The sequence below is a fragment of the Capra hircus genome, chromosome 13 (genome assembly GCF_001704415.2).
Source record: "Capra hircus breed San Clemente chromosome 13, ASM170441v1, whole genome shotgun sequence".
NCBI lineage: Eukaryota > Metazoa > Chordata > Mammalia > Artiodactyla > Bovidae > Capra > Capra hircus.
Window position 1 is genome coordinate 81,022,204 of NC_030820.1, and position 21,643 is coordinate 81,043,846.

Below are 21,643 nucleotides of genomic sequence, written 5' to 3' on the forward strand. Positions count from 1 at the left end.
TGGACAGAGGAGCCTGGCGGGAAAGAGTCCATGGGCTCACAAAGAGGCAGGCCCGATGGAGCGCACACAACAGCAACAACATGTAACACACTTCGACCAAAGACATATGTGAGTTTAGTGTGTGATACAGGCTTTTATATTAAAGGACTCTTTATATTGAAGATGTAGGGACACCTGGGTGGCCATCTAAAAAGTTAACACAGCACCATAATCCTGAGTGTGTATGTGTGTGTGTATGTGTGTGTGAAGTTGCTTAGTCACGTCCGACTCTTTTCGGCTCCATGGACTGTAGCCCACCAGGCTCCTGTATCCATGGGATTCTCCAGGCAAGAATACTGGAGTGGGTTGCCAATCCCTTCTCCAGTGCCATAATCCTACTCCAGGGAAAATCTAAATGGATAAACACACAAGAAGAGCAGTTGGGAAAAACGTCCATAATCTTGGATTGAAAGAGCTTTTGTAACTTTGACTGAAACTCCGAAAGTCGTGAAAGGAATGGTCGATGGTCGAAAAGTCCAAATGTTTGAAGACGTTTGGTGAGGAGGCTGGGGTGAGGAGCAGGCGCCCTCGTGTTTTACTGAGTGAAGTGCAAGTAACTTCAGTCCTGATGGAAGGTGGGTGGGAGTTTTGGCACTATCAACTAAAATTAGAAACATATATATTCCTTCAAGGAGTTCCCTGGTGGTCCAGTGGTTAAGAATCTGTCTTGCAATGCAGAGGATGTGGGTCGATCCCTGATCGGGGAACTTGAGATCCCAAACACTGTGGAGCAACTGAACTCCTTGAGCAGAAACCAGCGAGGCCGTGCCCCGTGGTGCAGACCCTGCGTGCTGCACCCAAACGGGTGACGGACGAAGGGTACTGTAAAAGGCATACATTCCGCTACCCAGCGATTCCGCTCCTAAGAGTTGAGTTTAAAACTCAGTTCACTTAAGTATGAAACAACAAGCTTGTTTATTACAAACACACAAGCTTATTGACTACAATGAGGTCACAGCAAATGCTTGGAAGCCTGCCAAATGTCATTAATAAAGTCCTGGTTGAATAACTCATGGTACATCCATTCATTGGAAAACTATGGGGCCCAGATTTGGAAGCCGTACGGACATAGACAGTGGTGTCAGCTGGGGAAGGAAAGCATGAGCTAGAACACAGTGTGTAGTATGTTACCGTTCGCTTAAGCAAGAAGGAGCGTGAATTTAAGCTTGTCTTTCGCCTGCATATGCTCAGGAAAGACTCATTTAAAAATACACACAGCGATTATCCGTCGGGAGCGGCACTGCTAGGCAGGTACGCCATCTGATAGTTTCTTATTTTCAGCCATGTGAACGCATTCTGTATCAAAAATTAAAATTTAAACAAGATGTGTGACTTCCCTGGTGGCGCACTGGTGAAGAGTCCACCTTCAAGGGACGCAGTTTCAACCCCCATCTGGGAAGAGAAGCAGCTAAGGCCGTGGGCCCCAACTACCGAGCCGGCGCTCTGGAGCCGGGAGCCGCAAGAACTGAGCCCGCGCGTCCTGCAGCCCCGCTCCACAGCAAGGGAAGACACCGCAACTACAGACGAGCCTGCTCCGCAATGAGGACCCAGCATGAACAAAGCTAAAGAAACACAACAAAATGGGGACGACTGGTTCCAGATTTCCAGAAGACACCAGAGAGCCAGACAGCACCATGGGGAAGGCAGTCCAGCCCACGGCCACCACCATGTGGCCGATGCCTGAACTATTGGGTTATTTGTGGGATCTTTGTCCCTAACTACAAATATATCTTCGCTATTTTCATCAGGCCTCTGGATCATTCTGAGCAAACAGAAATTTTAGACAGAAACACAGGCACTCTCCAGGAAATATCTGGAAACTTCTTTTTAAGCAAACAGGTGTCCATGGGGTCAGCTTGTTTTTCATCTGTGCAGGAGACACCTACATATATTTTTTTCCCTTTCCGTTGACTTCAAAGGGCAAACAGATTGAAAGGCTAGTTAACGGACCACAATTTGTCATGTTGAGAAACTGCTGCCTTATCCTAACTTGATTGTCCATGATCAAACCCACATGGGGCTTCTGGCACCTTCCTTCCACTATAAATCGTCAGCCGGGTTCCTTCTCCCTCAAAGCAGGGTCTGCATCGTCCAAGTGAGAGTATAAGTGAAGGCAGGGTGATCAAGGCTAAGAAAAGCCTCACCTGGAACTACCTGTAATGAGCGCCTACCTCATCTAGGGGGCCCCACTGATCAGGCAGCACGGGGTTCATTCTGAATTTCTGTACCAAGAATCACGATCCAACACGCCGCTTAACACGGGAAGATTGTCTAAGCAATGTCGACTGGTACAGAAACCCAGTACCCCACTCTCTTCCATCTGTTAGAAATTCGAGCCACATGCTGTCTGGGATAAAAGGGAGAGCCAAGCTTCCTCTCCCACGCGGTTGCCCCAGACGCACAAAGGCCATCACCGGCTCAGCAACAATGGGCTCCAGACAACACCCAGGCTTTGCTCTTCTCCCTCCAAGAGCACACCACCTGCGCACACCCACTGTCACACCGAGGGTGAAAAATGGGATTCCGTTCATGCCCAAGGCTAAACATTCATCCTTCAGTTTTCTTAGAATGGAAAGAAATTAATCAAATAAGTAGGAAGGGATTCCAAAACCAAAGTCTACTAAAAACGTTCAGTGGAAATTTAACATTTCTGAAGTAATTTGGGGATTTTTCTTTAACACCTCGTTTTACTACAAAGCTCAAAACCACCGAAGGAGGATCTATCCTGGGAGTTTATCTTGTATTTTCACTTTTCCCCTCTGTATATGTATTTTTGGCTGCTCCGGGTCTTCTCTGCTCTGTGCACGCTTTCTCCGGTTTCGTGGAGCAGGGCTCCTCTCCAGCTGTGCACGGCTTCTCCTGTTGCAGAGGACAGGCTCTCGGGTAGCCGGGCTTTAGCAGCTGTGGCCCCCAGGCTTAGCTACTCTGAGGCATGTGCAATCTTCCCGGACCAGGGATCGAACCTGTGTCCCCTGTATTCCGGATTCTCAACCACTGAGCTACCAGGGAAGCCCTTTCCCATTATTCTTGCCCAATTCACATCAACGGATGGAAATGCATTCACATCTTTTAAGCTCGTGGCAAAATAAGGAAAGAACTCAAATAGCACAACCGTAGAAGAGTTATGAAAGGGCTTGGCAAACTGCCCACCCGCAGTGTCTGCTCTTTCCAAAACACACACTGGCTGTGCGCTTTAAAAGCCAGTGTTATTTCTGAACAAGAAATTGCCACGCCACCTCTGGATTGCACAGTTCCAGAATGACTCCAATAACCCCTGGTAAACCTCTGGTTACCGCTGCAGTTTCTAATACGGCTCAGGACGGCGCAAGCTTCATAGCGCCGTCTAGTGGAGGAACTGGGAAACTACCGAGATTGCAATATTCTCCTTATACTTAGGCAGTACTGCGTGCTTGCTTCATTTATGAGAGAGAAAATTCACATAAGCAAAGAATAAAAGTATTAACTGCGCCCATTATCCCATTACAGCAAATAACTACTGCCAACAATCTGCAGTTTTGCGTTTCAAGTCCCTCTTTGGGTCGAAGGATGAATGTACATGTTGACAGGCAAGGCAAACATGATATTTATCCTGAAGGGATATTGCCGTATATATTACTTTGAAACTTGATTTTCTTATTTAACATTATGGTCTATCTTCACAATCAATAATTCTATTTCCACGTCATCTTGTTCATGATCTCCAGTGTAAGGGTACACCACAGTGAGCGAAGTCTATCTAGACCTTTTCCATCTGCCCAACGTGAAAAACTATGACCAACCTAGACAGCGTATTAAAAAGCAGAGACATTACTTTGCTGACTAAGGTCCGTCTTGTCAAGGCTATGGTTTTTCCAGTTGTCATGTATGGATATGAGAGTTGGACTATAAAGAAAGCTGAGCTTTGATGCTTTTGAACTGTGGTGTTGGAGAAGACTTTTGAGAGTCCCTGGGACTGCAAGGAGATCCAACCAGTCCATCCTAAAGGAGATCAGTCCTGGGTGTTCATTGGAAGGACAGATGCTGAAGCTGAAACTCCAATACTTTGGCCACATGATAAGTATTGGCCAAATACTGACTCATTTAAAAAGACCCTGATGCTGGGAAAGATTGATGGCAGGAGGAGAAGGGGATGACAGAGGATGAGATGGTTGGATGGCATCACCGACTCAATGGACATGGGTTTGAGTAAACTCTGGGAGATGGTGATGGACAGGGAGGCCTGGTGTGCTGCAGTTCATGGGGTCGCAAAGAGTCGGACTCAACTGAGTGACTGAACTTTTCTCTTAAAAATAATGTGGGACTTCAAAAAACACAAAACCTTATGAATAAAACATTATGCATTTTCGCAATAAATTCCTAGATGTCATATTGTCCTTTCAAATTTCTTAAGACTTAAAAATTGGGTACTGCCAGAGTGCCACAGTTGAAATAAACTTCCTAGTGAGCCAAGCAGTTGATTACGAAATTACCAGACACTTCAGAGGGCAATAAAAACAACAATAACCTAAAAATACTGAAGTGCAAAATCTAGATATAAAACAATTCACATCGGCAACTTTAAAAAATTTATGTTTTTCTAAAATGTATCTAGGCCTTAGTTGTAGCACACGTGACCTTCATTGTGTCTGGCAGGGTCTGTGTTGCTGTACTTGGGCCCTCCAGGATGGCACGTGGGCTTAGCTGCTCTGCAGCACCCGGATGTGGGATCTTAGTTCCCCAAGCAGGGACTAAGCCCCCTGCCCTGGGAGGCAGCTTCTTAACCACTGGACCACCAGGGAAGTTCCTGAAATCTAGGCTTTCCATCGTCTTCTGGCGTTTTCTAGGCGGGAGACTCTTCATGACACAGAGCTGAGAATGCTCCACTGACCCGTTTTCTCTTTTTTTTGGAAGGAGAGGGGCAACCCTGTTTGTTTTAGCTTCTTATCCTGATTGAATCAAGCCAGGTTGGACCAATTATCCCGTATGATATGCTTTATTACAAATCACAAGCTCACCACCTGTTTTAATACTCTGTAGACATAACCTCAGGTTATTGATAGCTCATCTTACTCCTTTGGCAGCGAAAGTGTAACGTAGCACCTTGACATGATAGAGCCTCATTAGCCCATGGTATTGACTGAGGCAGAGATGTTATATTTATGAGATTAAACAAACCAGCTGTCCATTTTAGTCATAGGTGGAAGGTGGAAAGAAATCTATCAGAGAAAGCAACTCACACTTTCTCCCTATAAATAAGGGTCTTCCATTTTCTCTCTCAGCAACTCCTCCACTTGAGGGGTAAGTGAATTTTTCAACTTGATTTCTGATGGCAAGTGAAATGTGGGTAGAGAATTGAGCAATAAAATGTTCTTTCCTTGCTTCTTTTTCTGGCAGCAGTAATTACTTTGGGGATATTCCTAAGGACACAGGAGTTGGCATATCCTTAAATAAAGTCCGCTATGTATGATATAAAATTGAAAAATACAATTACAGTGGGTGAAGAGTGGGCACAGAGTAATTCCAGGTCACGTCGGGCAAAAAAGAATCTGTGGCAGACGCTTCTGTCCTGTAATTAGTTCCAACCTGGACAACCCCCAGACTGATGACGACATTTTGCATTTATTGGACAGGAAAAAGATCCAACTTTAGACAAAAACTTTAAAATACAAAAGCAAATAACCCATAGCCTAGAACAAGCTCGTCATCTGTTTAACAAACTCTTCCCGAAAGTGAGAAAACTGTTTTGAATGCTGCAAAATTAGGTTCCATATTTTCTAAGAATTGTTTGGACTTTTTCAGGAAAAGAAAAATCACATCTTTTTCCCTGAATTTTTGCATTAGACCGAATCTTTCCTGACCCTACCCTCTATCCAGTCCTAATTATCAGCTTCCTCTCTCCCCTGCTTTCTATCTGAAAACTCTGTTTATTCCATCCGTAACCCTTTTCATGCACTGGAACTGCTCATTTTCTTGGTTATTGGTCTCCTCCTTCATGGATCATAGCCTTGACAGCATAAAGAGCAAAGACATCACTTTGCCAACAAAGGTGGTTTTCCCAGGAGTCGTGTACAGATATGAGAGCTGGACCATAAAGAAGGCTGAGCGCCGAAGAATTGATGCTTTCGAATTTGGTGCTGGAGAAGACGCTTGAGAGTCCCTTGGACAGCAAGGAGATCAAACCAGTCAATCAACTGGTAATCAACCCTGAATACTCACTGGAAGGACTGATGCTGCAGCTGAGGCTCCAATACTTTGGCCACCTAATACAGAGCGGAGACTCACTGGAAAAGACCCTGATGCTGGGAAAGATTGGAGGCAAAAGGAGAAGAGGGCGGCAGAGGATGAGATGGTTGGACGGCATCATTAACTTAGCGGACATGAGTTTGAGTAAACTCCGGGAGACGGTGATGGACAGGGAGGCCTGGTGTGCTGCAGTCCATGGGGCTGTAAAGAGTCGGACACGACTGAGCGACTGAACAACAGCAAAATTGTTGTTCTTTATGCTGTGATGGGAGAAGGAAATGGCAGCCCACTCCAGCGCTCTTGCCTAGAGAGTTGCAGGGACGGGGGAGCCTGGTGGGCTGCCCTCCATGGATTCGCTAAGAGTCGGACACGACTGAGCGACTTCACTTTCACTTTTCACTTTCATGCATTGGAGAAGGAAATGGCAACCCACTCCAGCGTTCTTGCCTGGAGAATCCCAGGGAGGGGGGAGCCTGGTGGGCTGCCTTCTATGGGGTTGCACAGAATCGGACACGACTGAAGTGACTTAGCATAGCATGCTATAATGAGAGCTCACATGGGGTGTAACATTCTGTTCATCCTAAAACCACTCCTGGCACAGAGAAAGCACTCGGATGTTTGATGAATGGATAAAGGAAAAGTACTGATCCTTCCGATTCGCTGTTCAACACCCGCTTACGAACTGACCCTAAGGCTGGGTTTACAGCTTATTAGCCTGAATTGCTTCAGATTGTCTCACACGCTACGGAGGATGGAAAGCGGTCTCTATTGGAGACATTTTACTGCGCTCCCAACTCTGCCACGAGAACAGAGCAGCGCGTGTTGCCGTGAAGAGCAGCGCACGAGCTGCGCCCTGGGGGCCGCTGGGGGAGGCGGGGGCGCCGGCAAACCGGAGGAGCGCCCCGCGCGAGGGCAGGCACAGCGCATTCCCGACTGCGGACGGACCTTCCCACTTTCAGAAACGCACGAAATAGCACTTCTACTGAAATCTCTCACTTCAAAACTGCTGTCAACTTTGTCAGTTGCAAAATGTTATCAACGGACTAAAATATTATAAAACACTGTGTAGGCCAAATGGGCTTCCCTGGTGGCTCAGACAGTGAAGAATCCACCTGCGATGCGGGAAACCTGGGCTCCACCCCTGGGTCGCGAAGACCCCCTGGAGAAAAGGGCTACCCGCTCCAGGATTCTGGCCTGTACAGCTGCATACGCCCCGTAAGAGCCCATTTTCCAACCTTGGCCTATGTGCCTAGCTCAGCATTTTCTAGAAGAACTATTCCTTGGGAGACATACCCAACTGGTTGGACAAAGGATAGTTCTATGCAGACTGAAGCCTGGGAGGCACTCAGGTCAACAAAGCGAAGCAGGGGTGCCTGCTGCAGGACTCCTCAGAGCCTTTAGTAGGCTGATGTCCACGGTGAATCTTTGCCAGAGATGACAGACCAACTGCTATTTCCCAAAACTATTTGAAGGTGGCACTCTATGTCCAGGTTGATCTCATTTAACGGATGAGTCTACAGAATATCAATTTGGGAAACACTAGCTTCAGGAATTTAAACAAGATATGAGATGTTTATAAAATTCCAAAATGCTCCCTCTTTTTGAGCCCATGTGCACAGTGGTCAAGCCCGTGGCTGACAGACTGGAACCCGCCGCTCTCCAGCCGTGTGGTCTCAGCCAAGTTGTTCCCCCCTCTGTGTGCTGCTGCTGTGATAGTCACTCGGTCATCTCTGGCTCTTCTGAGTTAGTAAATGCTCACCGAATCAGGGCTGCTGTTATAACCCTGAAGAAGAGAATCAGCCTGGATAATGCCAAAGGGCAAGCAAACTCAAACCATAGTTTGCAACTTCACTGCAAAACACAATGCACTTAATATTCATCCATGAGGATTAGCACCATAACATATTAAAGACTGAATGAAAATATCAAATAAATAGAGATATATGACTCTGCACAGTTTATTAAAGCATCTGTAGCATCCCACGGATGGAGGAGCCTGGTAGGCTGCCGTCCATGGCGTCGCTAAGAGCCGGACATGACCGAGCGACTTCACTTTCACTTTTCACTTTCATGCACTGGAGAAGGAAATGGCAACCCACTCCAGTGTTCTTGCCTGGGAAATCCCAAGGACAGAATGGCCTGGTGGACTACAGTCCATGGGGTCACAAAAGACCTGGACGTGACTCAGCAACTAAATAACAACAGCCCGGCATATAAATATTTTGAAACCGTTTTTCTTGAAAGTTGTGTTCAGCAGAGCTAATCATGAGATTACAACAAGGTCCTCTAACACGCTTTGAAAAATTGGAACACGATGGGTACCGTCTCTATCCTTGTCAGATTCATCTAAAGAACATTGCTGCCTGCCGAGGTGCGCCAGGCAGGACCGCCTGGAGACGCCCAGTCGCACAAGGAGCAGTCGCGCCCTTCAGGATCACTGTCTCCCTGTGTGAAAAGGATGATGGTTGGAAGAGCCCTTCCAACTTCAGACTGTGACTGTGGGGGGAAAGGAACCTAAGTTAGCGGTCAAAACCAGCGTGGAAAAAAAAAAAAAGAAAAAAAAAAAACAAACCAGCGTGGTTGTTGTTGATGTTGTGAATCACCAAATTGTGTCTGAGGCTTTGCAACCCCATGGACTGTAGCCCACCGGGCTCCTCTGTCCACGGGTTCCCCAGGCAAGAAGACTGGAGTGGGCTGCCTGGCCTCCTCCAGGGGATCTTCCTGCCCCGGGGATGGAACCTGAACCTCCTGCATTGGCAGGTGGATTCCTTACTGCTGAGACACCGGGGAAGCCCAAAATTAGCATTAAAAAGTATCACAAGAAATAGGCTAGAAAGAGTAGAAAATACCAGCCCGTGTTACTTGCTGTAAGAATGGCGCTATTTTGTGAATTCTTCGTCCCATTCATATTTTTCTGTGGGTCACAGCCAAGTTAAGGAGCTAGTGCAGCGAGCGTATTTAAATAAATAACCGTCGGGAGATACCGCGGTAGCGTCTACCGGCTCCATCCACTTAGTGAGTTTCTGACGTGAAGTTGGATGGAAAGCAATGCATCTGCTCTCTACCTGCGGCGTAGCACCTTTGCTGGCAGAGCCTGCTTTCTGCTGAAGGAGCTTTCCACCCTTCCCCCACCTCGCACCTCCAACCCAACACGTGACTCAGTTCCTCTAGCGGGTGAATTTTAGGAAACCTGTCTTTCATCTGGCAGGACATTATGGCTCTGCACACTGCTTAGAACTCTGGCAGCCTTCTCAAAACCACGCAACCAGTATTTTATAGCAGCTGTGAATGGAGCATAACTTTAAAAACTGTGAATCAGTACGTTGTGTGCCTGAAAGTTAGAGAATACTGTACATTAACTGTGCCACAAAAAAAGAAAATGAGCACCCACAAGGGACCAGGCCTGTGAAGAAGTCGATACCCAGAGGGTGCTGGAGGCAGATGCATCCTGGGCCCATGAAGATGCTCAACTGGACGGAACCCTTCACTTCTCGAATTCTTACATATTATGTACAAGAAATGAACATTTTCCACATGAACCAAGCTACTGTCGAGTCAGCAGCATTGTCATTTTTTTTAATTGCAGCCAAAGGCACCCTGGGTGGTCTGCCGCGCAGACTCCGCCAGCCGGAAGGCCGCTCGCTCTTCCTCCCGATTCTTTATCACTAGGCTTCCGACAGTTTACCAAACACCACCCTTTTACTCAGCCTCCTTGCTGCTGATGGCTATGTCACCTTCTGTCCTCTCAGCAGCCTCTAGGGCAGGCAGTGTCTTCCTCTTGTGGATGAAACACAGGTTCGGAAGTGGCAGAGTGGCACAGGCTTTGCTCACCGCCGGCTCTCAATTCCAGCTCTGCCTGAGATGCACTTGTGTGGCCTTGAACCAGTAACTTGACTTCTCTGAGCCTCAGTTTCCTCATTTGTTAAAGGGCAACAAAAAGAGTCTACCGTGTGGTGTTGTTACAAGAATCAAAGCAGGTAAGGTGTGCCGAGTGCTTACTGCCCGGCCCAGGGATAACAAGCTATTGAAAACTGGGGCAACTGCTATTATTTAACTTTACCAAACAGCTAGTAAGTGATAGAATCTGAACTCATATCCATTCAGGCTCCTATCACTTACACGTCACCTCGGCTACTATAAATGTTTCATATGAAATGTTTCTTAGTGCTAATTTATAAAGTTGATGAAATTACAGTGCTATAGCTAAAACTGTGTTATAGCTAAAATTTGAATTGTGATGCTGTAGAAGACTCTTGAGAGTCCCTTGAACAGCAAGGATTAAACCAGTGACTCCTAAAGGAAATCAACCCTGAATATTCACTGGAAGGACTGATGCTGAAGCTGAAGCTAAAGCTCCAATACTTTGGCCACCTGATGAAAGAGAACCAACTCACTGGAAAAGACCCTGATGCTGGGAAAGACCTAGGACAGGGGAAAAAGGGGGCAACAGAGGATGAGATGGTTGGATGGCATCACTGACTCCATGGACATGAGTCTGAGAAAACTCTGTGAGACAGTGAAGGACAGGAAAGCCTGGTGTGCTGCCATCCATGGAGTCGCAGAGTCGGACATGACTGAACAACCGTAGCTAAAAGCCTTGCTTATTTCATAACTTGGTGATTAAAGGTGAGTTTTCCCTCTGTTTTGACAAAGTCTTTTGGGCAGATACTTCTCTTAACTTATGACCTTATCACCAGAGGTAAACAGCATGAAGCAAAAACACACCTCATAATTTACTTGGCCTTTCCGATGCTGGAGGTAGGTGGGGTTTTTGTTTCCGATGCTGGAGGCAGGTGGGGTTTTTTGTTTGTTTGTTTTGATCTGAGGCTAACTTGGTCTTCCCACACTTGCATGTACTAACATTTCGGAATAGCACTTCCTCTCACCTCCAATCAGCTTTCCACAGCCACGGTGGTGTTGCAGTTTCAAATGACTGGCAAGAATACAACACTGAGAATGAGACGCGTGGGTTTTGGAGAGGGACAACTGTTTTTTGCTGCATAATTGGGGTAAGTGGCTTGGTTTCACTAAAGGTTTGAATTCTTAATCTCTAAAATGATAAAGATATTAAAATTCTCTTGGCCATTCTGATGTTTCAATAAGATGATTCTTTCAAAGAGATTTTATTTCAGAATTTCACTGAATATATAGAACACCCCCAAGATACTAGAGGAATTCATGTCCTCAGAAACCACCCAGGGTGGGGGACATCTGGTCGGCTTCATGGAGAATTTGGCCCTTGAAGGTAAAGTCAATTTCTGATAAACAGAGAGAGGGAAGGAGATGAAGGCAGAGAGAGGCCTGGGGAGCAGGCGGGGTCTGCACAGGTCCCATGTTGGCAGTTTTGACCAGGTGAATTTAAGGGAATGGGAGAAGGTGCAGTTAGGAAGACAGACAGAGGCAGCTAGCAGAGACCCTGAATGGCACGCTAGGAAGCCTGTGTGTGCAGGCACCGAAGCTCCATTCTTTCTAAACTAATTTCACTGTGTCTGCATCTTTTTTTCCAACCCAGATTAGGACACAGGCCGCGGCTCAGGCAGCTTTCGAGTTAGATTCAGCTGTGCCATCTCTGCAAGTTTTAGCTGGAGACTGCGGAAGGGAAGAGAAAAAAGACTAAGCCTGTGAAGTAACGGGAAGAAAAACCACGGAAGCAGTTAGATTTCATTTTTCTCAAAATGCAATATCTCTGTGGTAAGTACTTCAAAGACTCAGCTGTCATAGGTGTGAATACTGTAGAAACGTGCTTGATATGACTATCATCCCCATTGTACAGATGGAGAAACTGAGGCTCAGAGCAGTGTGTAACTTGCCCAGGGTCGCACAGCCGACAGGTGACAGAGGCAGACTTGGAATCCGTGTTGCCTGACGGCGGTGCTTCGGTGTTAGCTCGATGCTTCACACCACACAGAAGGCCTCTGGAGACCCTGGCCCTGCCACTGCAGTTCCGCCACGGGGAAGCAGTGCTGTAGGAGGGAGTTGCCGTTACCCGAGGCGAGAAGCCCGTGGACTAAGTGAGTAGGCGTTTTGTGGCCATCGTTGTGGGGTGTGGAGGAACAGCTCAGTTTGGGACATATTGAGACTGAGATGATCAGCGCTTCTCTTAATATCTGTAGCTAAATATCTGATGCTCTCTTAACATCTGTAGCCTGAACGAATCTGTGGATCAATGCCTTCATCACAACCTCCCTTAACAATGTGTGTCTCGTATTAGATTCTACAACCTCTGAAGGTCCAGGACCATAACGTTTTGCTTTAGATGCCTTGCACAAATTTGGTGTTTAAATAACAATCGAAACATTTACTTCAACTTTAAAAGAAAAAGAATATCCTTGTTTAAATCTCCTGAATCTGTGTTTGGCAACACTTAAAACACCCCTCTACCCCCAACACAAAGACACCTCTGGAATTGCCAGTGACAACAGAGCTTCAGTGTTTTCCTGTTTTCAACCAAAAAACGTCAAGTCTCCAGGATGTGATCAGTTTTCAGGGGAATGAAGCTCCTAAATAAACGCTTATCTTAAAGTTCTGGTTCAATTGTTGGGGAGAGGAGAGGAAAAAAAAGCCCCCCTGCCAACACACTGGTTTGTGTGAACCACAGCTCAGTGAAACCTTTCAGGCATATAATTTATCTTTTCTTCGGCCTATGTAGTGAATGCTTCATTTGTTCACAGATTCTGGCCTTGTTTTAATTATGCTATGCTCTGAATGTAGTTTTATGAGGCACAAAAATAAGATTGTCGTTCTGAAAACACAGAAGATTTGTGTGTTTCCCCTAGAATGAAATGGTGGTATCTTTTTCCCAGTTCACAGCTCTGTGGGTTTGCGGTTGGAATTCCAATCCAGCAAGGGACACAGCAGTGAAACTAGGGGGAAGGGTTTGTGCGGGCGGGCGGGGAGGGACAGCTGAGCCCAGGGCATAATTTACCCTCAGAATTCTGAATCGATACATTGACGGCCCGGACGCATAATGCGCTCTTCCCACCAAGAAAGCCATTGATTGGTACGTTTTGTTCCTGTCACTTTCTGAGGGCCATCCTCTTTCATTCCGCTTCCAAGAAAATTGATTTCTCCCCCTAAATACAGGCTGTACAGCCAGAGAGCAGGCCAGAACTCTTAATAATCAGAAGGCTGCTCTGTCGTTGTTAAAAATCTTTGCAGATACATATATCTGAATATCCACAAGCTAACAGACTAGCAGAAACGTCAGTGGCTGTTTCACAGCTTTCCCATTTGCATCAGCACGCAGGCCAGCGCAGCTTGGATCCCGGGGTCGGGAAGACCCCCTGGAGGAGGGCATGGCAGCCCGCTCCAGCATTCGTGCCTGGAGAATCCATGGACAGAGGGGCCTGGCGGGCTGCAGTCCACGGGGCCGCAAAGGCCATGACTGAGACACAGGACGACCAGGCAGAGTGAGCACTCCATATTTCAAGTTCCGATGATACAACCAGCCGAAAGTGGAAATTTGCTGTGTAACAAACACAGATGAAAACTCCGTGGCTGAGTCTAAGGAAACAAATGCACCCAATTCCAAACGGACGATAAGTGACAATTTTTAGATCTTCTGAGAGGTTACTGTAACTTCAAAATACCATCCACGGGCCTGGCTATATTAAATACCTGCCATGTTGCCAACACAGACCCCGTCTCCTGGATCAAATTTGATTTTGGAACTCATTCCACTTCAACTGAGGTGCTGTCCCAAAGAGCGTGCAATTAAAAAATATATATATAGTTGATCAAGCACAATTCTTAAACTTTCCTACCCATTTTTTTAGGATAGGAATGGATTGACTGCCTTAAGTTTTTATGGTTAAATATGTTCAAGGGTCGGTTATCAGAGACGGAACTGGTTTACTTGACTACTTTGGGGATTTGGATGTGTCAAGAGACTTCTGTTCAGAGATGGGATACTCAGTCCTTCATTCTCTTCCCATAAATAACACAGTCTTTTCTCAGTTCGGGCAGTGGGCTGGCTTTGGATGCCCATGGAAATGAAACGTGACCTTGCAAAACTCAGAATGGCCTGCGAGCCCATGACCAATAACAGGAAGCCGCAAGAGACCCCCGCTCAGGTAAGTCAGCAGCTTTTCAAATATTCATGAATATTGACGTCCTTGACCCAAGACAAGGACTCTGGGCTCCAGGTGCAAAGATTTGATGGACGCCTCCCTGGGCCACCTAGACTGATTCTCCTTGAGTCTGGTCAACTTCCCCAACACTGGGCCTCCCTCGCTAGAGCCCTGGGTGCGTGCATCGTAACTGTGGGTTTTTTGCACCTCTTCTCTTGCTAGACCACAGACTCCCTGAGGCCAGCGACCTTTTGCTGTCCGTGGTCTCACCTGCGTCTGGCAGCGTCACACTCAGTAAAGATCTGATGTGTGCGTGCACGCTAAGTTGCTTCTGCCATATCTGACCCTGTTGACCCCACGGACTGTAGCCCGCCAGCCTCCTCTGTCCATGGGATTCTCCAGGCAGGAACACTGGAGTGGGGTGCCATTCCCTTCTCCAGGGGATCTTTCCAACCCAGGGGTTGAACCTGAGTCTCCTGCACTGCAGGCAGATTCTTTTACCGTCTGAGCCACAAGGGAAGGGCACAGATTTGATGCCAGCATGCATCTGAAGACTCACTTTGAATTAAACAGAAAGTGTATGCAGTAGGCTCCTGAACTGTTGCATTTAGGGAAGGGGCATTTAAAGGGCAATTTTTCTAACTTTCGAAAGAAAATTGAAAGAGCAGTTCTTGGAATAAAAATTTACAGGAAGGACAAGAACGCTGATAGCGTGAGCCTTAACATACAAACCTTGTGATCTTTCCCCCAGCTCTGTCCAGAGTTTTCAGCTATTGTCTAGTATTTACAACATCATTCCTGACACCACCTGTTGGTGTCAGATTAACGCGATATTTATTTTCCTGAAGAAAAATAGCATCCGGACAGTGCCCGGCACATTGTCAATGCTGAATAAATGGCAGTCAGAGGTACTCTTAGCAGCTTGGCAGGGAAGCCTGCTGTCATTAAGACAATCATATTGACAGCCATGTAATAATAATCAGCCCACCTAATTTTTTCCTGTCTCTAATCTCGACTAGAGATTCTTGACTCCCAAATTTTGAAAAATACTGTTGCTTAAAAATCCATTACCTAAAGGAATAAGTGCCTTAAAACACAATGTATCAACTTTTATTTCCTTCTTCACTCAAAGAGTTCTTTTCTGGGTTCCCAATACAAACAAACTCTCCAAGTTAGAAGTAAATGCTCTTTTTTTAAGATCAAAAGAACTTGCCTTTCTTTGCACAGGAAAGAAAGCAACTGATTTGGATGCCTCTTAAAAGAAAAAAAAAAAAATCTCGCTTTTACAAAGGGATTACCCCAGCTTGTTGGAAAATAATTTGTACACAAAAGAGTTGGCCCCAGCTGTAAAAGCCCTTTACACACACTTTAGTGCAAAAGATAGTTAAAGATTAGCCCAGGCTATTAAAAGTAAGAAATCCAATGCATTCCAATAAAAGCCCATAAACACACTGTATATGAAGCCAGCTACTGAGACGGGCAGATATTGCAGTCTTTTGGAAACTGTCTTTATTCTGCTAACGCCTTTCCTCCAGACTCCACTGTTCATAAATGCAACCTGTCCAGCTCTGCCTTTGATAAATGGAAGGACGGATTCATCCGTATGTTAGTCACCTCCTCTTTTCTGTTACATAAAACAGATGCCACAGCTGTTACTGTTCTTGCAACAGATGTTTCTGCCCACAGAAACATGGGCAGGCGCCGGGCTACAGTGTGCTGGCTGTTCTAGAGGGACCTACGGCTTGTCCTCTTGTCAGGACCCTCAGTGACGGCAGAGCAGGACACGCGCGATCATCTGCCCACAAGTGCCCCCGGCACCCCACCCCGAGCTTGCGCTAAGAGCAAACGGGTCGTCTCACCCTCTCTGCAGGGCCATCCTCGGACTGCGTGGGTAACCCAGGAGTTTCGGCGGCCGAGTGAGGGTGCTCTGTGCTCTCAGCCTCCTGCGGGAGGTCCACGGGGGCTCTGTCCCGTCCCTTGTCCAGCTTGAAGAGTTTGTCAAAGAAGCTGGAGTCCTTGGGCTTGGCGGGGGCTGCTGCCCCGGACTCAGACGGAGGGTGCTCCGGCCCAGGGGTGGCAGGGAGGCCCTCCGCCTGGGCCGGGGTCTGCCCGGGGGTTTTATCCGGGCCATGCCCGGGTGCAGCTGCAACCGGAAGGGCCATGGGCTCACTCGGGTCTTTGTTTCCTGGAGCTTTATCGGAGCTGACATCAAGCCTCACGGACCTACTGGATGAATCCGTGGCTTGGTCTCCGGTACGCCCTGGTACAGGCCGAGAGAGCGTCAAGAAAAAGCGAGATTTAGCAGCTGGTGCCTGGGGTTTGGCCTCCTTCCCAAGACTCTCGCCGTTGGCCTCTGCAGCCGCGCCGGTCTCCATTGTCTCGGGGGAAGAAGCGGCCACATTATCCTCCTGGATGCTGACTCCCAGATCGACTGTAAAGGCAAACATGAACAGCGGTCATTCACCCCAGCGAGGACATCCAAGGGTCGGGGACGGACTCCCCGCATTTCACATGTAGAGGCGGGGAGACAGGCTGGGGACCCTGCCGGGCCCTGGCCTCTCTGCAGGGCAGAGGTCAGCTGTCCAGGCGTCTTCCGACCAAGGCCAGGGGGAGGAAGCCAAGCAGGAAAGCACCCGCCAGGGGCCGTGTGAGGGACACACCAACTGTCTGCTTTTACCCACATGGATCCTGTGAGAAGCAGGTCATCGCGGTCTCACCTGGGAGGCAGGCCAGCCGTCACGGGCTTAGGAGAACAATCTCCCGACCTCGGCCTCCTGTCTGGGTTGGGAGAATTCTTTGCCGGGTCTACCTGGTGCCCCACAGGGTGCTGGGCAGCACCCCATGAGACGCTGAGCACCCCAGAGTGCCCCAGCCCCCAGAGCACCCCGAGCGGGAACGCCAGAAATGTCTCTGGGTGTTGCCGAAACACACATTTGAGAAGCGCAAAGCCGGACTGTTTGACTCTGAGTCACTGAGCTTTTCTCTGCCTCAGCTTTCCGGTAAAATGAGGAGAACAGTGGAACCCACCCCCATGATTTGTTACGGAGATTCCTTGGGTTAATATTCTCAAAGCACATCAAGCGGTGCCTGGAATGTAGCAAGTGCTCAATGAACGGCACCAACATTAGGCCTCATCGTTGCCGAGGGAGAAAAGCGACAGCCAGGGAAGCTGGGGCATCCTCTCCCGGCCGCCCAGCGAGCAGTCAGCTTATTCCAGAGGCCACGCGCTCTCCGTCTCACCTGCATTAGCGTCGGCTGCCGAGAATACAGGCGGATTTTAACAAGGACTACTCAGAAGCTTCCACTCTGACATCTGGAAGTGCAGGTCCAGATGTCACCACACAAGCAGGTGGGTTATACCTCCGGCCACAAGACTGCATACGGGTTCTGCCTCCTCCAGGGAAGGGCTCTGCTCCCAGAATCCACCTGTTTCTGCTTTGAACTCTGCATAGATCTCATTGAACCACCTCACTTTCTGGGTCGCTTTTATAAAGCAGTGCGATATTCAGGAGAAAGATACACTGCAAACCTGGGTATCACAGGAGAAGATCAAGACCCTCGGGCTGCCCTGGAGGCGGGGACTGAGAGCCCGCCTGCCATTGCGGGGGACACAGGTTGGACCCCTGACCTGGGAAGACCCCACAGGCCACAAGGCAACCCTCAGGCTGCAGCTACGCAAGCCCGCGCACCCTAGAGTGTGTGCTCTGCGACAGGAAAGGCCTGACCGAGGCAGCAGCCCCTGCCCGCCGCAGCCAGGGAGGGCACGGGCGTGCGTGCAAAGGCCCAGGGCAGCCAAATCAATCAGTCGTATTTTAAAAGATCAGGACTCTCTATCCACAAGCTGAGTGGCCTTGGGCAAGTCACTGCAAATCTCTGAGTTTCTTTATATGTAAAATGGGAGAAACAGAAGCTCCCATGTAGAGTAGTTGTGATGTTTCAAGGACAAAATTCATACAAAGCATCAGGAATGCTGCCTTTCCATAGTAGCTGCTTAATAACTGACAGATAACTGTGATTGTGTAGTTTGGAGTCAACTGTGTCTTAAAATCTGTTTGTAGGAAAAGAGAAAGAAGAGGTGGTCCAGTGGCTAAGACTGCATGTTCCCCCTGCAGGGGGGCCGGGTTCCATCCCTGGTCAGGGAACCAGATGCCACAAGCCACATGAAAAGATTCTCCCGTGTCATAACTACACAATGCCCCAACAAAGATCAAAGATCCCACATACTGCAACTAAGACCTGGAGCAGCCAAATAAATAAGTTATTTTTTAAAAAGAAGAGAACTGAGGTTTCTTTAGGTCATACATTGCTCATAAGTAGTAAGAGATACACACATCCATTAGCAATTATTTTTGCCAGACTCTAGTATCGCACAGTGTCTAAAGTCAAGAACAAACAGTAAAGGAGAGAGAGAGAGACAGAGAGAGAAACAGAGAGAGTGAGCGTGCACCCCGGACTCCTGGGCAGATGGTGGCCTCCTCTTCCAGCTTTGAGAGCAGAGCGGAAATGGCGCAGAGGACCAGCGCCAAGCACTAGGGGCCGCCATAAACTCGGGCCTCAGGGAAACCACTCTGCGTGAACACTGGATGTATCTTCCAGCTCATGTTTATCCTTTTTCTGTGATCCTGGACTTCATAGTTGTGGTAAATATTATACTCAGAAGGGAAGAGGGAGGGAGGGAGAGGGAACGAGGAAGTGACGGATGGACGTGTCAGGATGTCAAGCACGTACGTCAAGCAGTCCAAGTGCCAGAGTGAATGTGGATGACTCGTGGGGACGCCCCACTCCGGGAGAAGAGGACACAGCTGACGAGAAAGGGGAGCCAAAGAGTCAAAACAAGGGAGGGCTTCTCAAAGGCCAAGAACATCGCCTGACCTCTGAGCTTTCTGCCTCCCTTCCTTACTCTCTGGCCGGGAACCAAAGGACCTAGTGCTAAGTAAGAGCATTTTGGTCAGAGAAAAAGTGTTTGAAAAAAACCTTTGCAAGGACAGACCTTTAAAAAGTGTCAATGCATTGCTCTGATAAAGGATCCATTCCTTACACAAAGAGCCTGGGGTGAATTTCAGTGCACCAAGGGTTACAGCAGACGCCAGCCATAAGCTCTGGTATCAGAGGATGGGTTCAGTGTTTTGATACCTTGTGAGACCTAGGGCTTCTTAGATAGGGCAACCGGTAACTACGAAGCTCTGCCCACCCCCCAAACCTGGGTGAGCACATATCCAGCCCCGTCACTGGCAGCTTCTACTTCTCTTGCTAAAATGCTCACCTCTCAGGTGGGCACATGACCTAAGCTAGACTAACAAAAATAAATCCTACGATTTTTGCTGAACCTGCTAGAGCAGAGCTGAGATCTTTGTGCTGGAGCAGGCAAGCCAGTGAGGGCGTGCATCTGGGACTGGTGGCCTTGGATGTCACATTCGCGAGCGCCTGCCTGAGAATCAGCACAGATAAGGCCCCAAGAGATCCGTGGTTGCATTTGGACACCTGGATCCAGCTGCCCCTGAAGCTGGCTTACCATTCCACAGCCAGAAGATCTTCTTTCTTGTTTTTCCACTTATGCCAGTTTTAAATTAAGTACATACTCTGTGACTTGCAGAGAATTTCAGCGACTTAGTCAGTACCTATTTCGCTTGTTAATTAATAGCAATCAGTCTTCTCCTTGAGAAGCTGTCTCCAGGCTCTTCAGATATATCTAGGAGGCATTTAATATGAGATGAAGGAGAGGAAAGAAAATGAAATGCAAGAAAGTCGTAAGGAACTGGATAGATACAAACAACAACAACAACAAAAAACAAAACAAACCCATCAACACTTTGCTTTCTCAGTAAAAAGGAAGGAAGAAAATTTACGTGGGGAAAGATATTACGGTCACTTGAGACCTTGGATAAGCATTAAAAAGCAAATAAATTATATTCTGAAACAGTGACTTACACATGCACAGTCTTTGTGAACGACTAGGAGGAAAACTCACTGGAGCTCTAGGGTTCATAGTCTTGCAAAGAGAGGGATGACCTCCATGCCTTCCTCACATTATTATGGAAAGAATAAAAAGTTCCTTCTGGGTGACCGGAACTAAGCTTTTCATTCCTATGAAAACCCTGGGAGAAGTCCATCTGGAATCTGGTTTCAATAAGAAGTTTTCTCACAAAGCAGACAGACGACATACCAAAGAGGTTTTACCTCCCCTGTAATAAATGTGTAAGAGCTTAAGGAAAACAAAAAGAAATCATGGAAGAATGCAAATGGTGGCTCCCAACTATTTAGGAGAGTTGAAAATGTTAATCTCCTTACTGCAGAAAAGACATTTTGTATCGTGTCCATGTGTGTGTGTGTGTGTGTGTCTTACTTAAGAAAGTCATTTTATCTAGACACGTGATGGAGAACTTACTTCCCGTGGCACCTTAGTGTCACTGAAAAGTACTTAGATTGTGGATCAGAGGAACCTGGGTTTAACTCTAAAAATGAAGTATGTGACCTGGACAAGTTCCTTTATGTTTCCTCAGTTTTCTTAAAAAAGAAGAAATGGACAGGAAAATAATTGTCTTCTTCCAAAGGTAATTGTGAGGACTAAGCAAAATGCTTCCTACAAGGTACTTAACACAGGTGGGTATTTAATAAACATTAGTTGTTTTATTACATTTATATGTTATTCATCTAATGACCATGTCATTTCCTAAACAGAAGCCTAAGGAAGGGAATTATCCTAATGATTTAGCCTGCACACTTGGGGGGTCTGGAAAGACTTTAAGACAATAACGATCTGGGCTTCCCTGGTGGCTCAGGGGTGAAGAATCCGCCTACCAGTGCAGGAGACGTGGGTTCGGTCCCTGACCCAGGAAGACCCCACACGCTGAGCAGCGACGAGGCCCGCGCGCCACGACTGCTGAGCCTGCGCTCTGGAGCCCGGGAGCCACGGGCACTGAAGCCTGGGCGCTCTCCAGCCCTGGCGCCACAACAGGAGGGGCCGCGGCACTGGGGGCCCACAGTGCCCGGCTGCAGACAGCCCCGTGGGCGTCAGCCAGAGCAAAGCCCGAGCAGCGGCGAAGACCCTGCACAGCCCAAACTGACGCATGCAGTTTAAAGGGCAACCGTATGAGCCCACAGAGCTGCAGAAATCTGAGAACCTGGGCCGTGGGAGGCTCGAGGATGCTTTTCCCAAGCACCAAGTATTCTTAGTCAAGACAAAGTGCTTCATCAGCAACCTGTTACCTATCTAAAACACACACATATACAAGGTCATATGACACTGTTCAGAATTTCTGAATAACGGCTACCTTTCATTTGCTTTCTTCATGAGCCAAAGCTACAATCTTCAC

The 21,643-nt window shown here is 47.6% G+C and overlaps 1 protein-coding gene across 7 annotated transcripts in view; it reads right to left on the reverse strand.

The window, feature by feature from the left end:
• The window catches only part of BCAS1 (breast carcinoma amplified sequence 1), a 99,021-nt gene that overhangs the window by 50,962 nt on the left and 26,416 nt on the right, over nucleotides 1–21,643 (reverse strand). For all 7 annotated transcript variants that reach the window (XM_018058051.1, XM_013968983.2, XM_013968982.2 and 4 more), the window contains exon 4: nucleotides 16,190–16,761. In XM_018058051.1, the coding sequence (XP_017913540.1) occupies nucleotides 16,190–16,761 (572 nt within the window). The remainder of the gene's footprint in view (nucleotides 1–16,189; nucleotides 16,762–21,643) is intronic.